The 20,593-nt window shown below is 61.9% G+C and overlaps 1 protein-coding gene across 2 annotated transcripts; it reads left to right on the forward strand.

Moving 5' to 3' along the window:
* Positions 1-1,372: 1,372 nt before the first annotated feature.
* Positions 1,373-13,367, forward strand: CAPN10 (calpain 10). Of its 2 annotated transcripts, none has more exons than XM_028483411.2 (12): positions 1,373-1,594; positions 4,164-4,295; positions 5,433-5,629; positions 6,258-6,475; positions 8,062-8,203; positions 8,737-8,903; positions 9,162-9,382; positions 10,114-10,316; positions 10,402-10,690; positions 12,227-12,426; positions 12,669-12,714; positions 13,014-13,367. In XM_028483411.2, exons 1-12 carry the CDS (start codon positions 1,469-1,471, stop codon positions 13,041-13,043), a joined length of 1,971 nt encoding a protein of 656 aa, XP_028339212.1. In that variant the 5' UTR covers positions 1,373-1,468; the 3' UTR covers positions 13,044-13,367. The 2 variants fall into 2 exon arrangements, with proteins under 2 accessions (XP_028339212.1, XP_023980457.1); XM_024124689.3 differs by having other exon boundaries at positions 10,402-10,657.
* The last annotated feature ends 7,226 nt before the right edge of the window (positions 13,368-20,593 follow it).

Raw genomic sequence — 20,593 nt, forward strand, 5'->3', positions numbered from 1 at the left:
CAGCAGAGATGAGGACCCTAGGCCTCCAAACCAGGGGCCTGGGGCCTGGTGGGGTCAAGATAGCCCATATCATGCCACCACTAGCAGCTGCTACTCATGCAGGCCTTGCTGGGCCTCTCAGAGGGAGAAGCCGCAGCTGTCACAGCAACCTGGGGCTCTGGAGCAAGAAGGTCGGGGCAGGGGCTCTTGGACCAGGCTCCGTTTCGCATCAGCAGTAGGGACTTTTTGGATCAGATTGCAGAAGGGCTTCGATCTGACCACCCTTCCTATCTGGGAGGCTGGGCAAAAGCGGCCTGGGGTTACAAAATCTGAGAAGCTCTAGTAGGTATCAGAGAGCTGTCCTAGAAGGATTGTGCCCCACCCCACCCCCATCTCCTCCCCTGTGCGGCCCTCTGTGAAGGCTCCAGCCACAGTGAAGCAGGCTTGGAGAGGCAGTCAGAGAATAAGCCTCTGGCTGGCTGCCTGCCTTCCTTCCTGGGAATGGGGACGGGGAAGGGCAGGTTCCTGCAGCAAAGGTGAATCCTTGAGCAAATCCTTAAGTCACTGCCCTCACCAACCCGCAGCACTGAGCGGCCATGAGCTATAACCGCAACTCCAGCGGGTCACTGTCCAGCCCACCAGGACCAGATGCCCGGCCATCTGGGGACCAGGAGGATGCTCCAGCCTCATCGCCTGCCCGGCTCAGGATCTAGCGCGTCTGATCCCAGCCTGCCCTGAGACAGCCTCCCAGGCCTGGGAAGGCCCTTCCGGGGCCGTAACATTCCCCAGGACCCCAGCACACAACCACAACGGTGGCGGACACCACACGGTCCCCGACGGCCCTCAGCTCCCCTTCCCGAGTCTCTCATTGGCTCTCCCGACACCAGGTGGCCGGACCCACCACCCCCGCCGGAAGAAGTGCATTCCGGAGGCAGCGCGGCATGCTGGGACCTGTAGTTCGTGGCCCGACCTCGGCCGAGACTGCCTCTCTGGTCCCTTCAGCCTCAGGAGGCAGTCCCGACGCCCCGACCCGAACCACACCGGCCTGAGGACAAGACGCTGCCGGCCTCCCAGGTGTGAGTCTCGGCTGAGACACCTCCGAGCCCCCCGGCCCTGGAAAGAGAAGTGCAGCCAAGGGGACTAACCGGCTTCGCTGGAGCCTAGCTCGAGAGCCACGCCCCCTGGGGGCTGGGAATCTGGCGCGGGCTTCCCAACGCTCAAGTGGGATTGGGCCGTTCTGTCATGTGATCAGGGGCTACGCGCCTGGTTGGCTGCAGCCTAGATCGACGGTTACCGGGGCGACGGAGCGGGCGGGCACCGTGGCCGGGTGGTACTGTGGGTCCGGCGGGGCTGGGGGGCCGGGCCGGACGGGGGAGGCGCGAGGCAGGCGGGACCGCGGCCGGTTCGCGCTTCCTCCGGGGCTGCGCGCCCCCTCGGCTGCGCTCGGCACCGGGGCGCGAGCAGCAGATGGGAGCTCGGGGTGCCCAAGATGCGGGCGCCGGCCAGGGAGCTCTTCCGGGACGCTGCCTTCCCGGCCTCGGACTCCTCTCTCTTCTCCAGCTTCTCCACGCCGCTGGCCGAGTTCCGGGAGGAAATCACGTGGAGGCGGCCCCAGGTGGGGCAGGGGGGCGCGCGGGTCCCAACGGGTCTCGCGCCAGGCCTCCAGGCGCTCCTTCCTGCAGGGGTGCGAGCGCGGCGGCCGGGGTTAGCCGGGGCTGGGTGCACGGCGGTCGGCAGGGTCTGCCGCCGCTGTCCTCCTGAGTGGACTCCCAGCCCCCTCCCCAGCCCACTCGGGGTGTGCTGGACCCGAGTTTACGGCCCCTACCTGCGAGAGCTCCATTCAATAGGAGATTCAAGGCACAGCGAGAGGGGCGTTTTAACAGACGCAAACTCAGCCCCACTTGCGTCTGCTTTGAAGAGCTAGTCTGCATGGCTCTTCTGGCCACAAGCGGTCTCGTTCTGTTTCTCATGCTGTTCTGGAAGGGCCAGGCTGAGCCTACAAAGCAAAGCCGTTTTGCTTTGCACGTTCCTGTCTTGGACCTCGTCCACTTGCACTTTCAGATGTAATTAGTTTAAGGCGGCAGTTTAGAGGGATGCTCTGGCCTAGTGCTATGCTGATATCTTTAGAAATGGTGTATCAGCTGAATAAGACTGTCCAAGGAACAGTCTCTCCCTGAGTGTGTGCAGTATTAGTAGGGACATCTGCGTGCACCAGCCCTGGAAGAAGGCCAGACTTGGCTCTGGCTGTTGAGGTGCTTTCCGTGGGCGACACTGAGAGGGCCTGTTTGGCATGGAGGTGCCAAGGGCCGAGCCTGATCAGCCATGCCGGTGGCATTTGGGTTAAAAAAAAAAAAGTGTGGGGGGGATTTTAGGGACAATGGGAGGCCGTTAGAATGTTTTTAGTAGAGGAGTGATTCGATTTGATTTATGTTTTAAGAAGCTCACTCTTACTGCCAGGTGTGAAATGGATTGTTGGGCCAAGAATGCAGGTGGCCATTGCAGTGGTCCTGGAGAAAGATGAAGGAGCTCAGATTAGTGTGACAGCCGTTGGAATGGGGCTTTGGAGTGGAGGTATTTGAGAGATATTTTGGAGGGGGGATTGATAGGTCTTAGCGACCGATTGGAAACTAGAGCTGGGTTCGTGGTGGTCAGGAAATGGGAAGAGAAACTTATATTTACATAATGCTCACTCTATGCCAGTAAAGGCTAGGTATTCTATGTGCACAGAATGTATGCCCTTGATTTTATTTAGTCCACCTAATAATTCCATAAGGTTGGTACTTGTATCTCCGTTTTACAGATCAGTAAACCAATGTTAAGTCAAAAGGTTGCCCAAGGTCTCAGAACTAAGAAGTGGCAGAGGTAGGTCTGAGACCCGAGTTTGTCTTAGTGACCGATCGGAAGTAGATGGTGAGGGTGAAAGAGGGACCAAGAATAACTTCTAGATTTCTAGCCTGAGCACCTGGGGGGATGACGGTCCCGGGTGATGTGCTGGGGAAACTGGGAGGTGGGGGAGAGCTAGGGGTGGAAATGTAGGCTTGGGTTTTGCTCTCACAGGTTCAAGCGGAGCTGACAGTGGGCAGGCGGATATGAGAGCCGGGAGCTCAGGAAGACCTGGGCTAGATGCTCCCCCGGGAGCTGGGACTGTAACAGACGGCTTGCCGTCCAGGGTCTGGAAGCGTATCTCAGGAGGAAGTATGGGCAGAGAAGAAGAGGCGTCTTGGAACTGAGCCTTGAGGAACCGCAGGTGCCGTGACAGGTAGACTTGAGAAGTGGCAGGCGGTGAGGGGAAAGGACAGCCAGAAGCCCTTGGAGTCATGGAAGCCAGGAGGGGACTGCTGGGGGCGGGGGCAGCCACTGCTCTGATGCTGCCGAGTGTTGGGAAAGACAAGGACAGAGGATGCCCGTTGGAGGTGACAAAACGGAGGTGACATTGATAAAAGCGGTTTTGGGGGCATGGCTGGCTCAGAAGCCACGAGGTGTTGCAAGGAGCCGGAGGGAGGAAGTAGGGGCAGCAGCTCTTTTGAGAAGTCGGTCAGTGACGGGCCTAGAGGGGATATAGTGCCCAGGGACAGTATCTTAGAGAAGAGGAGACATCCTCTCCCATGCCTTACGCTGGTGGGATCCTGCCTGCAGAGAAGGAGGGAAGCGGGGATCACGGGAGGGCTCAGATACTGAGGCAGGAACGGGGTCAGGTCAGGGGCTTCTGATGGAGCTTCAGGTGAGGCCATCCGCTCAGAGGGGCGAGGGTGTTTTGAGAAGAGAAGGAGGAAGGAGAAGGGGTAAACTAGTCTGGGGTGTGGAAAATTGAGCCTTTTAGAGAAACAGTATAGAGGACCCACTTGACACTTGCTTTTCTGAATTTGAAGTGAAACCGTTTTCTAGACCAACATTGCACTGTTTTATGAAAGGCGGGGTAGGATTCATCCAGAGTTGGGAGTTTTGCCAATTAAGGAAGGTGCACGGAGACAGGGACCCCGGAATCTAAGTTGGATGCGATGACCTGAAGCCAGGAGGGGCTGACGGATACTGGCTGCAAGAAGCCAGCTGCTTCCCGCCCCCTCTTAGGCAATGTGGATGACCAGAAAAGCTCCTCCCCAGCCCCTGTCACCCAGATCCTGTGTTCTTAGTTTCAAAGCTAGCCACGGGCACGAAGTAATTCTGGACGATTTTCTTTATTTCAGGAAATCTGCGCCGCGCCCCAGCTGTTTGCAGATTGCGCTCCGGAAGGACAGGTGAAGCAAGGGCTGCTGGGGGACTGCTGGTTCCTGTGCGCCTGCGCCGCCCTGCAGAAGAGCCAGCACCTCATGGACCAGGTGTCTGCCACAGTGCTGCTTCCTCTCCGACCCTTGCTTCCTGTCTGCCCGCGTTGGAAGGAAGCAGGAGGCAGCCAAGCTCCTGCTCTGCGGGGCTCGGCCCTCGGGGGCTCTGAGGCACAGACGCGGTGACCCCCTCCCGCAGGGGCCAGCAGGGGTGCTTTCTGCCCTGCTCTGCCATCTGCTGAGCCCTGGGTCAGGCAGGCATTTGGAGTAAAAAGACAAACATGCCAGCCCAGGGTAGGAAAGGGTTGGCTGAGAGGTCCTATGCTGCTTTGGAGTCAGCTTCCTAGCTAGTTGCGGTTGCTTTTTTTTTTAACAGATTTTGAATATAAATTGGCAAAAGGTGATTAAAACTGTTTCTGATGCTAAGCAGGTACCACATTTACAGAAGGCCTGTCAGACTCCTTCCCCAGGAGCCCTCGCGGCCTCGCTAAGTGTCACCGACACAGGCAGCAGTGTTGACGGTGGTGACCCCTTTCCGAGCTGCTGCCATGTCCCAGGCCCTGTGCTAAGCCCACCCCAGTTGCTGGCTCTCATTCTCACAGGACCTGCTGGCTTTGACCCTTTCTCACAAACGGGGGCGCTAAGACCACTGTCATGTTCCCAGCTAGTAAGAGGCAGAGCCAGGCCCAAACGAGGCTATCTGGGTCCAGAGCCCGTCCTGTCTCTCAGCATTAGGCCGGAATCACAAACCCAGCAGTGAACAGAGGGCCGGGCACTGTCGGGGTTTCTGAGGTCCCAGGCTCCAGCCAGGGGGTCGCTGTGCCTATGGTGACCTGCCACCAGCCACTCTGTCGAGAACTGGGTCACTCAGGCCTATAAAAGTCACATTTGTTTTGGATTCAGGTCACATGCTTGTTGGGGACACTAGGACATAATGGTCGACTTTGACCTCTGGGAGACAGTCGGCTCCCTCAGTGTGGCCCTAGCATCTTTTGTTGAAAGGTCTATTAGTCTTCTGTCCAGTGAGCGGGTTTTGCACAAGCACTGCCAGCCAGGCGTCGGGGGAGCTGGAATCCTTTGCGTGACGGGAGGGAACCGTTCCACACGGTCACGCTGTGCTCGGGATGCTGGGAGCGCGCCGCGTGGTGCCATCTCTCACCGTCTTCTTTTGCCTCTCCCCACGCGCGGCAGGTCTTTCCTCCGGGACAGCCGAGCTGGCTCGACCAGACGTACCGCGGCTCCTTCACCTGTCGAGTTTGGCAGTTTGGACGCTGGGTCGAGGTGACCATAGATGACCGTCTGCCTTGTCTTGCAGGGAGACTCTGCTTCTCCCGGTGCCAGAGGGAGGATGTGTTCTGGCTTCCCTTACTGGAGAAGGTCTACGCCAAGTACGCACGCTGGGGGCGGAGGGGCCGGGCCGGCGGGCTGGGGGCCCGGGAAGCACATCTGCTCGCCCTGGGCTGCAGAGTCCTTGTCAGCAGCTAGGGCCTGGTGGCCAGTCCTGGGCGGGGCGGCCCGTCCACAGACAGAAACTCTGAGACTTGGCCTGTGGTTTGCTCTCCCCGCTTTCCCTGCCCTCATTTCAAAGTCGGGCATGAAGGCCTCGCCTCCAGAAAGAGGGTGTGTGTTTTCCTCTCTCTTTCCTCAAACCAAGCGAGAGAAATGTCTCCGTCTCTCTGTGTCACCACTGGGGACAGGCGGCCTCTGTGCAGGTTGCTGGGAAGGAATGAGGCCACCGAGGTACCATGCTCGTTTATCGTAGTCCTGAGACCAGGGGCTTCCTCCCCGAGTGTGCAGACGGCCCTGCTGAAAGGCACTGGGCCGGCAGGCAGGCCTCCGCGGTGGGAGCGAGCCCTCCCCTGCTGCCGCCGGCGGGGCCGCGGGCCTCGATCGTGAGAGACGCAGGAGTGGGAGCTCACAGCCTCTGTGCCCGCCTCCCGCTGGTGCCCCACAGGGGACAGGAGAGGGGCAGGGGGCTGGTGCCGGAGCCTCACGCCCTCCTGGCTGTCCCCCCAGGGTCTACGGGTCCTATGAGCACCTCTGGGCCGGACAGGTGGCTGACGCCCTGGTGGACCTCACCGGTGGCCTGGCCGAAAGGTGGAACCTGAAGGACATGGCGGGAACCGGCGGCCAGCGGGACAGGCCCAGGGGCGCGGAACGCAGGACTTGTCGGCAGCTGCTCAGCCTGAAGGACCGCTGTCTGCTGAGCTGCTCGGTGCTTAGCCCCAGAACAGGTAGGGCGGGAGCGGGCGGCGGCATGGCAGGCCCGCACGCCTGAGCCCTCTCGGCCTCCCGCGCGGAGCTTTTACTGTGGTCCCGTATGGACTAAGTGGAAAGCAGGGCCTTCGGAACTGGTGTCTGAGTGTGTGACCTTCCCTACTGACCGTCCTTCTCTGGAGGGAAGTGTCCCCTTTTCCCTTGACCAGGGCTTACCCCTATGGGGAGACGGGAGCCTGTATTGGGGTCACTGGGAACCGGGTGGCGGCACCATCTCTGGCCCAGCTGGTAACCTGGCAAAATCGACACTCAGGTTTTCGCTTTAGTAATACGTCTGCCCGTTGAAAGAAATCCGTTGAAAGAAAAAAATCACTCAGACTTGACTGCTTTTGACTTTTTAGTCCCCTTTCTCAGTTTTTTTTTTCGAAAAGATGTATACGTTTTACATTCTATATTATATACCGTTGTCTGTGTTGCTGTGTAAACTTTGTCAGCGTCTTATTTTATTAGTGTATCTGCTGTGCTCTTCTTAATCCTTCCCTTGATGTTGGCCATTTAAGGTCTTTCCGATTTTACGCTGTTATAAATAACATTGCAGCGGACATCTTCATGCACAGTTGTTTTCACATTTAGGATTGTTTTCATAATGGGATTTTTGTCCGAAGAGTAAGAACATCAAAATAAACTGCCACGTGTTGACCGTTGCGCTGCCCGGCACGTGCGTGAGGGCTAGCACGGCCCCGGTCTGGTTTGCCCACCTGCAGGCCTCAGGATGGGGCTGGGGAAGCACACTTTGGGGGTGAGGGGAGCCCACAGAGTGCTGTGCCGGGACGCTGTGCGAGACACTGCCTGCGAGGGTGGCCTGTATGGCATCAGCTGCCCCCAGGGTGGGGTAGGGCTAATTCTAGGCACTTCAGGCTCTGGGGGAACCCCCAGGCAAAGGTGGAGAGCAGCTGGAACCCACCGAAGTGGCAGGGGGCTGGGGACGTGGGCGGGACACCCAGAGTGGCGGCTCCAGTGCCTTTCTACGCAAAGCGCCTAAAGACATTCCAGGAGTTTCTCCTCCCGTCTGGACCGCCACCCGCCCTCCCACCGGTCTCTGCTTGGGCTCTCCACTTCTGCGCCGGTCTGTCCCAAGGCCTCTGGCTAGGTGGAGGGTCTCCCGCGGGCCTCCAGCCCTCCCCACCGGTTTCTGCTCAGACACCACCTGACGCCCCTGACTCCTGAGCAGGCCTCGCCGAGAAGAGGTTTCTCTAGTTTCTGGCGTCACAGACCCGCCCGGGACAGTGCTGGGAGCGGCCCTTTTGAGAACCTCCCTCATCATCCTCAGCGAGGACCGAGGCCCAGAGGAGGGAATGACTTGTCAGGCCAGGCCTGGTGGCAGCCGAGCCAGAGTCTAAACCCAGGTCCCTCACTGTGACTCACGCCGCATAAGGCCGCTCCTGAGCTGACTTGTCTGCGGCGGTCGGCAAAGGAGCCCCTGGTGGCCCGCGGGGACCCGGGGCCTGTGCAGCCGCAGTTGGGTGGGCTGGGGCGTCCCAGGGAAGGAGGTGGCCCTGTGCGTCTGCTCGGTTTGAGGACTTCCTGGCTGTTTCTCACCCAGGTACCGGGGCGCTGGGGGAGTTTCATGCTTTCATTGTCTCGGATCTGCAAGAGCTCCGGGGTCGGGCTGGTCAGAGCATCCTGCTGCTGCGGATTCAGAACCCCTGGGGCCGGCGGTGTTGGCAGGGGCCCTGGAGAGAGGGGTGAGTGTGGGCCGGGGTGTACTCTGGGTCCTCGTGCTGGTCTTGCGGGGGGAGGGGTGCGGGGCCCGAGGGGCAGCCCAGAGCCGCCTTGACCGCGTGCGCGCCTGGCGTCCAAGGCCGGGCCGTGGTCAGGACAGGGTTTGGTTTCGCTCTCCTGCTCGTGGGCCACCGTGCTCTCTGCTCGGCCCCAGATGGCCTGTTGAGGCCGGCTTAGCGCCGGGCCCTGCGGCCCAGGTGACCCGGGGCGGTCGGGGCCTGTCCTGAGGGCACCCACGGACTGGTGGATGCCCTGCCGGGCTGCAGGTGACAGAGACCCACGGAACGCCTGCACCCAGCCCTCAGCTCAGCTTCGAGACCTGGACCGGGACCGCTCCCCTTCGCCGGCCCAGGGTCGCAGCGCGCGACCGGCAGCCCCCCCACCCCCCCGACCCCCGTCATCCACTCAGCCCGGCAGGGGGGCCTCCTGCCCTGCTGCTGGGGCGCTGCTGTCGCTCCCAGGCGGGAGGCCTCGGCTGAAGGGAGCTTCCTTCCAGGGGTGAAGGGTGGAGCCGGCTGGAGTCGGCGGCCCAGTCTGAGCTGCTGTCGCAGCTCCAGGAGGGGGAGTTCTGGGTGGAGGAGGACGAGTTTCTGCGGGAGTTTGACGAGGTCACCATTGGCTTCCCCATCACGGAGGCTGGCCACCTGCGGAGCCTCTACTCAGGTAAGGGAGGCCTGCGCCCTGGGGGGGGCCTCGCGGGGACGCAGTGGCCCGGACGGACTGGCCTCTGAAGTCAGGGCGTGAGCGGGCACCGCGTCCCACCGCGCGGCGCCTGGGCACCCCTCTTGCCCCTTGGCTTCTCTTCAGGGCGGAGCGACGGTCACATCCCCACCTGCCCTGGGGGGACAGGCGGCGGGGTGGGCGGCCCCTGCTAGTGCGGGGGACCGTGTCCCTGCGGCTGACGTGGGGGTCCCCGCCCAGGAAGGGCGCTGTGCCGCACGCAGGAGCTGCCCGGGGCCTGGGTCAAGGGCCAGTCGGCGGGAGGCTGCCGGAACAACAGCGGCTTCCCCAGCAACCCCAAGTTCTGGCTGCGGGTCTGCGAACCCAGCGAGGTATACATGGCCGTCCTGCAGAGACCGCAGCTGCGCACGGCCGGCCACCCAGGCAGGGACTACCAGGCCGTGGGCCTGCACGTTTGGAAGGTAACCTGCCCGGGCCTGGCACCCCGCTCTGTGGGATATGCAGGCACAGAGATGAGGAGGCCTGAGCCCCAGGAGCCCCCGACGTGCCCCTCGCGCCCCCGGCTGTCCTCCCACAGGCCCCGCTCAGATCTGAGTCCGCAGGACTCACCTCCCTCCGCCTGGCCCAGGGTGTGCCCTTTGGCCAAAGGCGAGCTACCCAGAAGCAGCCGTTAGCAGAGCTGGCAGAGGTGTAGGAGGGCTGCTGGGGGCAGCCCGGGCCCTCCCTCAGTCCCTCCCCACGAAACGGGCATGGGGACGTTGTGCCCTCGTGCGTTGTCTGAGGGTAGGTCTGTGGCTCCCGATGGAGACCCCTGTCCTGCTCTCCGCGGGGACAGGAGGGTGGCCGACAGAGGACCGCGCCGCCCCTTGCCTTGCCCCGTCGCTTGGTTTTTAACCCTGTGTGTCCTGACGGGGTCTGACAGCTCACGCCGCACTGTCCCCCGTCCCTGTGCGGCCACGGCCTGCCTGGCGTTCCTTTGCTCTGGCAGAAACTGCCGGCCGGCCGTTCGCCCGGCAGCCCCCAGGTTGTATCGGCCACCTGCCTTTGCAGGCCCCCGTGGGGGACGGAGCCGCTGACCCCAGGGCTGAGGGGAAGGCCCGGGTTCACCGGGGGGGCGGGGGAGGGGACCCGTAGGCCTGGGCGCTTCGAGGGGGGCCCTTCGGTGACGGGTGCACGCGGGCCTCCCCTGCAGGTGGAGAAGCGGCGGGTCAGCCTGCCCAGGGCCCTGTCCGCGCCCCCCGTGGCGGGCACCGCGTGCCACGCGTACGACCGCGAGGTCCACCTGCGCTGTGAGCTCGCCCCGGGCTACTACCTGGCCGTGCCCAGCACCTTCCTGAAGGACGTGCCAGGGCAGTTCCTGCTCCGGGTCTTCTCCAGCGGGAGAGTCTCCCTCAGGTGAGGGCGGCGGGCGGGCCAGGGGCTGGGGCAGGGCCGCGTGCGTTCGCGCCACGGCCGCCTCCTGTGCTTGTCTCCCCGGCAGCGCCATCCAGCCGGCAGCCCAGAGCGCTGCCCCCCGGGAGGCCCTGCCCGCGGGCGAGTGGGAGACCGTGAGGCTGCGGGGCTCCTGGAGAGTCGGCCGGACGGCGGGGGGCAGCCGGAACTTTGCCTCCTACCCCAGCAACCCCCGCTTCCCCCTCTCGGTGCCGGAGGGCGCGGGCCCCCGCTGCGTCCGCATCACCCTGCGCCAGCACTGCCGCGACCACGAGGGCCTCCCCATCGGCTTCCACGTCTTCCAGGCAGGCGCCCCTGCTCCCGGGCGTCCGGGTGGGGTGAGCCGGGGTCGGGGAGAGAGGCCCCCCGGGGTCTGTCCGCGTCATCCGGTCGCACGCAAGACTCATTGCTAGGTTTCCTGAAGTCCGTAGCTCACTGGGGGTCACAGCTCAGCTCAGGCGGCCCCTCGTCCGCTCGCCCGGGCTCAGAGCAGCTGGACGCTGTGTCCTGAGCCGCCCCCAGCCCTGCACCTCCAGCCAGGAGGCCCGGCGGGGCGCAGAGGATGCCGTCGTCCAGCAGGAGCCGCCCTGAGGCCGCATGAGTCCTCCCCGCCCCAAACCCCTGCCTGAGCCTGGAGCCAGCGAGGGCCAGGGCCTGGGGACCGGCAGGAAAGGGAGGGAGGGGAGGCCCGCGCCCGCCCAGATGCGATGACGGTCGCGCGCCGAGGGAGGGTCTTCAGAAGGAGAAGACAGAGCTGGGGGCGAGGAGCGGAGAGCGAGGCCGAGGTGCGGGGCCGAATCCCGGGCAGTGGGGCGGGGGGTGGCCTTCGGGAGCTCGGGGCCGTGTGCCGGTTGTCCCCGCAGAGGAGAGCCTGCCCCCCGGGGGCATGTGGGCCTGAAGCTCTACCCACGGGTGGCAGGAGACCGTGGAGGCCAGGCGAGGGCCAGGGAGTCACAAACGCCGCCCCGAGCGCCTTCCCCGGCCTCAGTCTGCTCTTCCTCTCCCGGCACGCGAGCAGGATGCACCTAGCGGACGTGTCGCTGGAGGAAGTGGGGAGGTGAAGTGCCAGAGGTCAGAGGTCGCAAACCCAGATCCCATGGTGACAGTGTGGCTCCCCTGCTCCTTCTGGGGACCCCGCTTCAAGATGGGCTTGGGCAGCGGCAGGTGCCCGAGGAGGGTATGGGCTGGAGGACGGCCCGGAGCTGTGCCGTCAGGGGCCCGTCGTGGGGCTGGGCACGCTTGGCCTGCGGTACAGACGACGTGGGGGAGGGGAGGGTCGGCTCTTCCCTGAGGAGGTTCTGTGCCCTCAGGATCCCAACGGCTGAGGACGCACCCTGGAGCCTCGCTCCAGCGCAGGCCACCCCTGGGGTACTCCCCCGGCGCTTCGAGAAAAGGGCCGGGGCCGGGGCCAAAGAGATGAGCCCCAGGGCAGGGGCTTGCGCAGTGGGGCCTCCTGGTGCCCAGGGTCTTAATGCCCCCACCTAGCTCCTCCAAGCGGCCACCCTGAAGGCTGGGCTGTGCCCTGGGGCGCGAGGGGCCCTGGGCTCTTCCCCTGAGAGCCCCAGGCAGAGCTTCTCGGGGCCCAGAAGCTGGGGCTGCACTGCCAGCCCCTGGAGGACGTGAGGGCGGGCCTCCTTCTGGGGCCCTCGGGTGCTGGGGCCCCGGCGAGCGGCGAGTCCGGCTTCGGGGGCCTGGCGTGCGTGACCAGGTCCAAGCAGACTGCACCGGGCTGCTCCCAACCCAGGGCAGTGCTGCCTGGGAAGGGAGCGAGGCCAAGGCTGAGATAGGGGACTGGCCTTCGCCGTCCTGGCGGGCACAGCCGATTTGGTCCGCCCACGGGCAGGCCGCCCGGTCTGAGCCCGGGCCTCCCCCAGGTCCCAGCGGACGGCGGGGGCCAGGATGCGCCCTCCTTGCTGCTCCAGGAGCCTCTGCTGAGCTGTGTGCCGCACTGCTACGCCCAGGAGGTCAGCCGGCTCTGCCACCTGTCCCGGGGGACCTACTGGATCGTGCCCTCCACCTACCTGCCGGACACAGAGGGGGCCTTCACAGTGACCGTAGAGACCAGAATAGACAGGTGGGGCGCCGGGGCCGTGCGTGTGTGTGTGTCGGTCCGGGGGCCGTGGTCCTCAGCATCTTAGCGCCCCTGGTTCTCTCCCGCCTGCCCCACACAGCCCAGCTCTCCCTGTGCTGGCAGAGCCCAGAGGCCCGTGGGAGGAGAGTGCGCCGTCTAGAGAGCAGACGGGCCTGGAGCGCGGCTGCCTCTCCAAGCGCGCGGGGAGGGACCCAGAGGGGTGACAGCGGTGTCTTCTCCCACAGGCGCTCCATTCACAGCCAGGAGATGCTGGGGCAGCTCCTCAAGGAGGTGCGTATGGGGCCTGGGAGGGCCCAGCTCACTCTGCTTGCCCTGGGCCTCCTGGGGCCCTGGGGCCTCCTGAGGCCCTGGGTCTTAATGCCCCCACCTAGCTCCTCCAAGCGGCCACCCTGAAGGCTGGGCTGTGCCCTGGGACACGAGGGGCCCTGGGCTCTTCCCCTGAGAGCCCCAGGCAGAGCTTCTCGGGGCCCAGAAGCTGGGGCTGCACTGACAGCCCCTGGAGGATGTGAGGGCGGGCCTTCACCCCTCCGACCAGGGCAGCGCCGCCAGCCCTCCATCTCCTCCCGCAGGCCTCCTTCGTGGCAGTGATGAAAGCCTAACCGGGTGACCCTGCGTGTCGGCTCCAGTGACCGGGGGTCTGAGAGGCTCCCAGTGGCCCACACGCCAGTGCCGCGGCGGCCAGGCCTGAGCGGGTCCTGGCAAAGAGTCCCCGTCCTGGCAGGTGCTGCAGGAAGGGCAAGAAAAACTCAGCGTGGGCGCCTTCGTTCCACGCCGCTGAGCCGACAGAGCCTCCCTGAAATTCTCCGCGCCCCGTCTCCCTGGCCCCGGAGAGAGGCCTTTCGGCGCATCGGGACAGATCTTGTTTAAAGCTATTTATTAGAAACGTTTTTAGGATGTAACTTTATAAATAAACATTAGCACTGAGCAGCTTCCAGCTGGGTCCTGGTTCGGGTAGCCAGCGGCTTCCTTGGCTGTCACTGGGGGAGCAGGTGAGGGGCTCCCGCCCGGCTGCTGAGACACGGGGGGTGACCAGGTGGCCCGAGAGGGGCAGGGCTGGTGAAGGGGAGGAGGAGGCGGGTAGCGAGAAGAGAAGATTGGAGGGCGGCACACGGCAGTCCGCGAGTGGCCGGAGCAGCACGGTGCCATCGACTCGCCGTGCACGCCGGGCCGCCCACCTGGCTGCCTTCGAGTCATCCGGTCTGCCGGCCGACGGGCGCTGGTGTGAGTGTGCTGCCGCCAGCCCAGCGGCCTCCTGCTTCCTTCTAGGAGGTGCGGGCGGGATGAGGTCCTCTGCTCTTGACTTGGGAGGGCATAGCCCGCAGGCCTCTGGCCCCCGGACCCCTCAACCCCTAGCCATTTCTGGTGCCCCGATCTTGGCCTGGTTTGTCTCCTGCCCCATCTTGCTCTTCTGACTTCAACACCGTGTCGTCACCATGACTGGGGCGTCTAGCCAGTTGGGTCTCTTTGTCCTGTATCACAGCATAGTTTCTTGGGAAAAACCGCCAGCGCCTATTCCATTGGGCGAAAGCGTGGGCCGTTCCTCATCTTTCCTGACTCGCTCGGTCACAGAGCACCGCCGTGCCTGACGCTGCCCTCGGGGAGCGGGAGTTGTCCTGGGAAAGCCGAGTTCTGAGTCAGATGGAGCTAGGATGGGACCACCGCCGTGTCTTCGCAGACGCGGGGGCGGGGCGTCCCAGGCTCCGCCCTCCCCCGAGGTGCCGTTTGTGATTTGTTGTCTGGGGTGGGTGATGGTTTCAGTCTCGCCCTTGGCCTTCCGGACTGGCGTCTCTGACCCCAGAGAGGGTGTTGGTCATTTGCACGTGTGAATCCCAGTTACATGCTTGGGGACCAGGAGGTGACGCCATTGCCCGCTGGGAGCCGGTCCTGGCAAGAGTCCACTGTCAACAGCCTCCTGGGTCCCCCCCTGGCAGGGCCCATGAACATGCGCCAGAGGTCGGGGTCCACTCAGGACCTGAATGCCCAGCGGTTCTCAAACGTCTGGGCGTCCCCTCCCTCTCCCTGGGCACAGCCAAGGAGTAGAGGGCCTAGGGGCCAGGTGGGTGGGGGCATCTGGGCGAGTCTGTTGTGCACACTTGCTGTTGGAGGAGGGTCCTTCCTCTTGGAGCCCGGCCACCTCTGCAGTCAGTGGGCCCAGGCCTGGCTCTCTCTGCCCTGCAGCTGGAGCTTCTTCATGAGTGACCAGAGGCGGCCTCACACCTGGCCCCCAGCCACCTGCCCTGTCGCCCTGCTGTCCGTGTATCTCAAACCCCCGGAAGGGACGAGACCACCACCTGTGCCACCAGAGGCGGGCCCCTGTCGCCAGGCGCAGTGGGTGATCCAGCTCCAAACCCCAGGGTATCAACTCTTCTTGGACCTCGGAGGCCGACACGAAAACAAGTTTGGGGTGCAGGCTGTTTACAAGGGAAGGAGAGGAGGTCTGACACGTGCATCCAGAGTCCCACATGGGGCTTCAACGCAGGGTGTTTACACCCCGCCCGGCTCGGTCTCCCTGGCAGGTTAGCCCTCGGGTGTCCTTAGAAGAGGTAGCAGAGCTTCACGTGGGGACACAGAAGGTGGCCTTCTGCAAGCCAGGACGGGGGCCTCCGCCAGGAACCAAATTGGCCAGTGCATTGACCTTGCGCTTGCAGCTTCCAGGATTGGGAGAAATCGGTGTCTGTGGTTAAGCCTCCGAGCCTGCGGTGTTTTGTCCTGGCAGCGACTGAGACAGGCCGCTCCTGATTCTTGAGCCGCGGCCGCAGGCCTCCCTGGGGTGGACTTTCCCTCTCAGCCTCCGCAGGGTGCGTGCGCGCTGTCTGCAGCTGCCACCGCCCGGAAGAGCTCGGCCCCGAGATCGCCTGGGGTGGGGAGGGGTGCCTCCAGGCCCACACGCCCCTGCCCAGCCTCAAAGCCCTTCTGCAGTCGGCCAGCTCACCCGACGGCCCCGCTGGGCGACCAGTTTCACTGGCAGCCAGCTGTGTGCCGGACACCTCTCGGGCCAGTCTGGGGCTCCCTGCGCCACCGGGGCGGCCTGGGGAGGCCTCCTGGGGGCGCACTTGAGCTGGGCCACCGCGTCTCATCTCTTGTCATCCACTGATCCCCTTCCCTTCCCCACTTGCTTCGCTTAGAGGCACTTCATTTACGTGAAAATAGAGAAAGCCAGTGCACCGCCTCACCCCCTGAGGGTTCAGACAGGGGCCCCGCGGAGCGCCACCCTTCCAAGGGGGCCTGAAAAGTAAAATGCCGCCAACTGCCCCGCCACCATCGGCCTCCCACCCTGGGCAAGGCGCCAGGACTCCCAGAACCCCAGAGGACAGGGGTGGGCCTTCCCGGGGCACAGGGCGGGACGCTGCCGGCTTCTCCCCAGGAGCCCGTGGGGTGACTCACGGGTCCCCTCGGCCAGACACCCTCGCTGTGCCCGTCTGGGGAGAGTCCCGGTCCCTCGCTGGGCGAGGGCCCCGTCTGGGTCCCGCGGCGGGGTCGTTTGAAGGCCAGGACCGCGGCGGCCGCTGCAGATGGGAAGGCGCCCGCCACCTGGGCTTCTAGGCCACAGCTGGCGCAGCGGGCGCTGGCCTTGTCTACTGAGCCAGAGGAAGCAGAGTCTGGGCCCTGAGAGGCAGGGCGCCGTCGGGGGTGGCCTCCGTGCCCCAGGCACCAGGCCCCCTCCTGCCATCAGCCCCAGGCTTGCGCCAGCTGTTACAGCATCCCTTCGTAGGGGCCACCCAGCGGCCAAGCTGAAGGGGGCCCTTCCCCAGGCCAGCCTCAGGAGCCGGGCAGGCCCAGCTCCACTCCACGCGGTCACCTCCTAGCTGAGCCGCCGCCAGAGCAGCTTGTGTTCTCTGGGCTCCAGTGTCCTCGCCCTCCAGGCTCTGGCCACACCGACAGGGTGGCCCGTGTCCGCGCTCTGGCCCTATGGTTTGCCCTGGAGTCCGGGGTCTGGATGCGTCTGCTCGGGTGGGGTCCGGCTCAGCCCAGGTCTGCCGACGAGGGGAGTGAAGGAAGGGGAGCTGCTCCCTGAGGTCTTCCAGGGTCTGAGCCCGTCCAGCTGCGGTGGCCACGCCCCCTCCCGCCCATGGTGGAACTCCTGATGCGTTAGAAACCCCGGGCCTTGTCTCATATCGTGTCTGATGCTGGCCCCCAGGCCCAGCGCAGGATCCCCCGGGTGGAGGGGGGTTGCAGAAGGCAGGGCCCCCGCAGGCTCTGGGGCCCCAGGGGCGCCCACTGCTGCCTCAAGCCTCCACTATATTGACTGACACAGACTGGGACCCTACTCTGGGCCCACCGGGGCTCCATGGAACCCACACCAAGCTGAGTGCCCTGTGCTGAGCCCAGGGCTGTGTCCAGGGCCAGGTCCTGCCTGGGGTCCCTGTTCTGTGGACATGCCACTGGGTAAAGCCCGCCTCCCTTCCATGTGCCGTGGCCCTGGATGACCCAGATGGGCGGGCCAGGGGTTGTGCAGGTGAGGACGCCTCCTCTCCCGGGCTTTCCCAGCAGACTTTGCCCTGAACCACCTGCTTGAGTTTCGTGGTTATCACTTCCTGCTCCAGGCATAGCAGGCAGTGCTTCCTCAGTGGGAGCCGAGTCCTACTCAGTCCTGATCCTGGATCTTCTCTCTCGCCATCCTCCCTCCCTCCCTAGGCCTGGGCAGCCTTGGGGGCGGCAGAGCTTCTGGGGTGAGTATGGAGATGCCGGTGCTCTGAGAGCAGATTGTGAGGGAGGGGGCCCGGCGGGGCAGGGCTTCCTGAGCGGGAGGCAGGATGCGGCCAGAGTGAGCTGGACAGGCCCGGCCAGGCCAGGGCCAAGGCTCTCAGGTGCTCCAGGCCCTTTTCTCTCCGTCTCTATCTCTCTGTCTCTGTCTCCGTCTCCCTCTCTCCCTTCATAAGTATGCCTTGCTCAGTGTGCCATGTACGCCTCTTTTAGTTTTACTGAATTTTTTCTCTTCCCTGATGTTTAACAGATGTAACCTAGCTTTTACTGCCGTTTGAAGTGAAGGGAAAAGTCACTTTGTTCCTGGGGACACTTTGAGTTTTTATGACCACAACACGTGGCCTAGGACATGGCTGCTCCATCAGAGGAAGAGTCTTTTCTAGTTGAGAGGACAAGCTTTGGGGGCAGTCCCGGGAGTACTCAGCTCTGCCGCTCGGGGGCCCTATCCGTCTCCAGGGTTCTGGCTGCGGCCCCGGGGGGGGTCCGGTCTGTGCAGCGAACTTCAGGCCATTCCTCTCTGATTCCTGGCAAGTACGCGCTGCGTCTGCCCGGAGTATGGCCTGGGAGGCTGCTCACTCAGGGTCCTTGGGACCAGTGGCCGTGGAGGTTTAGTCGGGGGCACTCGTGTGTGCGCGATTTCCTAAGCCTCCCGCCACCCCCCGCTGCCCCGCCCCCTCCCCGCCCCCCCACAGGGCCAGGGCCTGTCCTCAGCTGCCTGGGACTCCTGGTCCCTTGACAGATCACCCAGGAGGTGAGGCTGCAGGCTGAGGAGCCAGCACTGGCTCGGGCCGGGCTGGGGTTCCGGGGCCTGGGCAGATGTGACGCTGGGGTGCCGGGGCATACGTGTGCATGTCTCTGCGGGCTCCCCCCTCATCCCCCGAGCCCCGTGGACGGGACCCGCCGGCATCTGCGGTCCCTGCCCACCACCTTGCTCCCCCAGTCCCTTCACTCTGAAGCCCCTCTGTGAGCACGTGCAGCTCCAGGCGTGCAGGCTCCTCAGGTTGGACCGTCTGCACACAGGTCACCCAGAGAGTCATGACAATGAGGTGATAGGTGACGCATGGGGGTGGCGGAGGGGCTGGGTGGTCTTCGATCAGCCTGGGGTCAGCCAGGTGCAGGGCGGGGGCTGGCGGAAGAACCGGGCACCCTGAGAGAATGGAAAGAAGCTCTCTGTGCCTGCAGCGCGGGGAGCGCGCTTGGGGGACGAGGCGAGAGCTGAGGCTGGAGAAGGATGTGAGGGTTCCGAGGCCGTTCCAGGGGCTTGGGTCTCGCGTCTTGGACGGTGGGAGCCATGACAGTTTCAGCAGGGCCCCATGTGTGCCTATTTGCCGTCTGTCTCCGGCTGAAGTCTCAGGAACGGACTGGGGGGAGGGGACCAACCAGAAGGCTGCTGCCTTCTTGCAAGCGAGACAGGAGGGTGTCCCGGCGGGCAGGGGGGCGCATGCTTCCTTAATAGGTTGGGTTATGCAGATGGATGTGAGGAGAACTGGGGCCTTCCAACCCATGAGCATATGGTGTAGCTATCCACTTTTTTCTTTTTTTTTTTTTTTTTTTTTTTTTGCGGTATGCGGGCCTCTCACTGGTGTGGCCTCTCCCGTTGCGGAGCACAGGCTCCGGACGCGCAGGCTCAGCGGCCGTGGCTCACGGGCCCAGCCGCTCCGCGGCACGTGGGATCTCCCCGGACCGGGGCGCGAACCCGCGTCCCCTGCATCGGCAGGCGGCCTCTCAACCACTGCGCCACCAGGGAAGCCCAGCTATCCATTTCTGACATCTTAATTTCTCTCAGCCGTATTTTGTGGTTTTGAGCATACCTGTTTTCCATTCCTAGTTTGCTGAGAGTTTCTATCATAAATGGGTATTGAATTCTGTAAAATGATTTTTTTGCACCTATCAAGAGGATTATGTTCTCCTTTATTTTATTAATATAGCGAATTATATTGATGAACATTCTAATGTTAAAATAAACCTTACAATCCTGGGATACTTGTGTGCGGTGGCTGATTTGTTTTCTATATTGCTGGATTCAATCAGCTAAAAATATTTTATTAAGGATTTTTGTGTCTATGTTCATACATGACGTTAATCTGTAGTGTTCTTGTAATAACATCTTTGTCTAGTTTTGCTATGAGGGTAAAGCTTGTCTTTGAAAATGTGTTGGGAAGTGTTCCTCCTTACTTATTTTCAGAAAGTGTTTAAGATTAGCATTATTTCTTCCGTAAATGTTTGATAGAATTCACCAGTGACATCATCTGGGTCAGGAGTTTTCTTTGTGGAAAGGTTTTTAATTATAAATTCAACAACTTTAATAGATACAGCCTATTCAGATTTTATATTTCTTGTACAAATTTTGGCAAGTTGTGACTTCCAAGGAATTTGTGAATTTCAACTGAGTTGGCAAATGTCTCCGCATAAAGTTATTAATACTGTTCCTTTATTATTCTTCTAATGTCTGTAGGATCTAAGTGATGTGTCCTCCTTCATTCTTGATATTAGTCATTTATGGATTTTTTTCTTGTTTTTCTTTTCTTTTTGAATTTTTAAATTTTATTTTATTTATTTTTTTATACAGCAGGTTCTTATTAGTCATCCATTTTATACCCATCAGTGTATCCATGTCAATCCCAATCTCCCAATTGATCCCACCCCACCCCCCCGCCGCTTTCCCCCCTTGGTGTCCATCCGTTTGTTCTCTACATCTGTGTCTCAATTTCTGCCCTGTAAACCGGTTCATCTGTACCATTTTTCTAGGTTCCACATATATACGTTGATATACGATATTTGTTTTTCTCTTTCTGAGTTACTTCACTCTGTGTGACAGTGTCTAGATCCATCCACGTCTCAACAAATGACCCAATTTCGTTCCTTTTTATGGCTGAGTAATATTCCACTGTATATATGTACCACATCTTCTTTATCCATTCGTCTGTCGATGGGCATTTAGGTTGCTTCCATGACCTGGCTATTGTAACCAGTGCTGCAGTGAACATTGGGGTGCATGTGTCTGTTTGAATTATGGTTTCCTCTGGGTATATGCCCAGTAGTGGGGGTGCTAGAACCGGGGCACGAACCCATGTCCCCTACATCAGCAGGCGGACTCTCAACCACTGTACCACCAGGGAAGCCCCTCATTGTAGTTTTGATTTACATTTCTCTAATTATTAGTGATGTTGAGCAGCTTTTCACGTGCTTCTTGGCCATCTGTATGTCTTCTTTGGAGAAATGTCTATTTAGGTCTTCTGCCCATTTTTGGACTGGGGAGTTTGTTTTTTTAATATTAAGCTGCATGAGCTGTTTATATATTTTGGAGACTAATCCTTTGTCTGTTGATTCGTTTGCAAATATTTTCTCCCACTCTGAGGGTTGTCTTTTCGTCTTGTTTATGGTTTCCTTTGCTGTGCAAAAGCTTTTAAGTGTCATTAGGTCCCATTTGTTTATTTTTGTTTTT

The sequence above is a fragment of the Physeter macrocephalus genome, chromosome 2 (genome assembly GCF_002837175.3).
Source record: "Physeter macrocephalus isolate SW-GA chromosome 2, ASM283717v5, whole genome shotgun sequence".
Taxonomy (NCBI): Eukaryota; Metazoa; Chordata; class Mammalia; order Artiodactyla; family Physeteridae; genus Physeter; species Physeter macrocephalus.

Excerpts from the sequence above, each read along its gene's own strand:
- CAPN10 (XM_028483411.2), top strand. The coding sequence starts at position 1,469 with ATGCGGGCGCCGGCCAGGGAGCTCTTCCGGGACGCTGCCTTCCCGGCC. Across the intron at positions 5,630-6,257 it reads CTGGAGAAGGTCTACGCCAA|GGTCTACGGGTCCTATGAGC; the intron begins GTACGCACGCTG and ends CTGTCCCCCCAG. Across the intron at positions 12,427-12,668 it reads GTAGAGACCAGAATAGACAG|GCGCTCCATTCACAGCCAGG; the intron begins GTGGGGCGCCGG and ends CTTCTCCCACAG.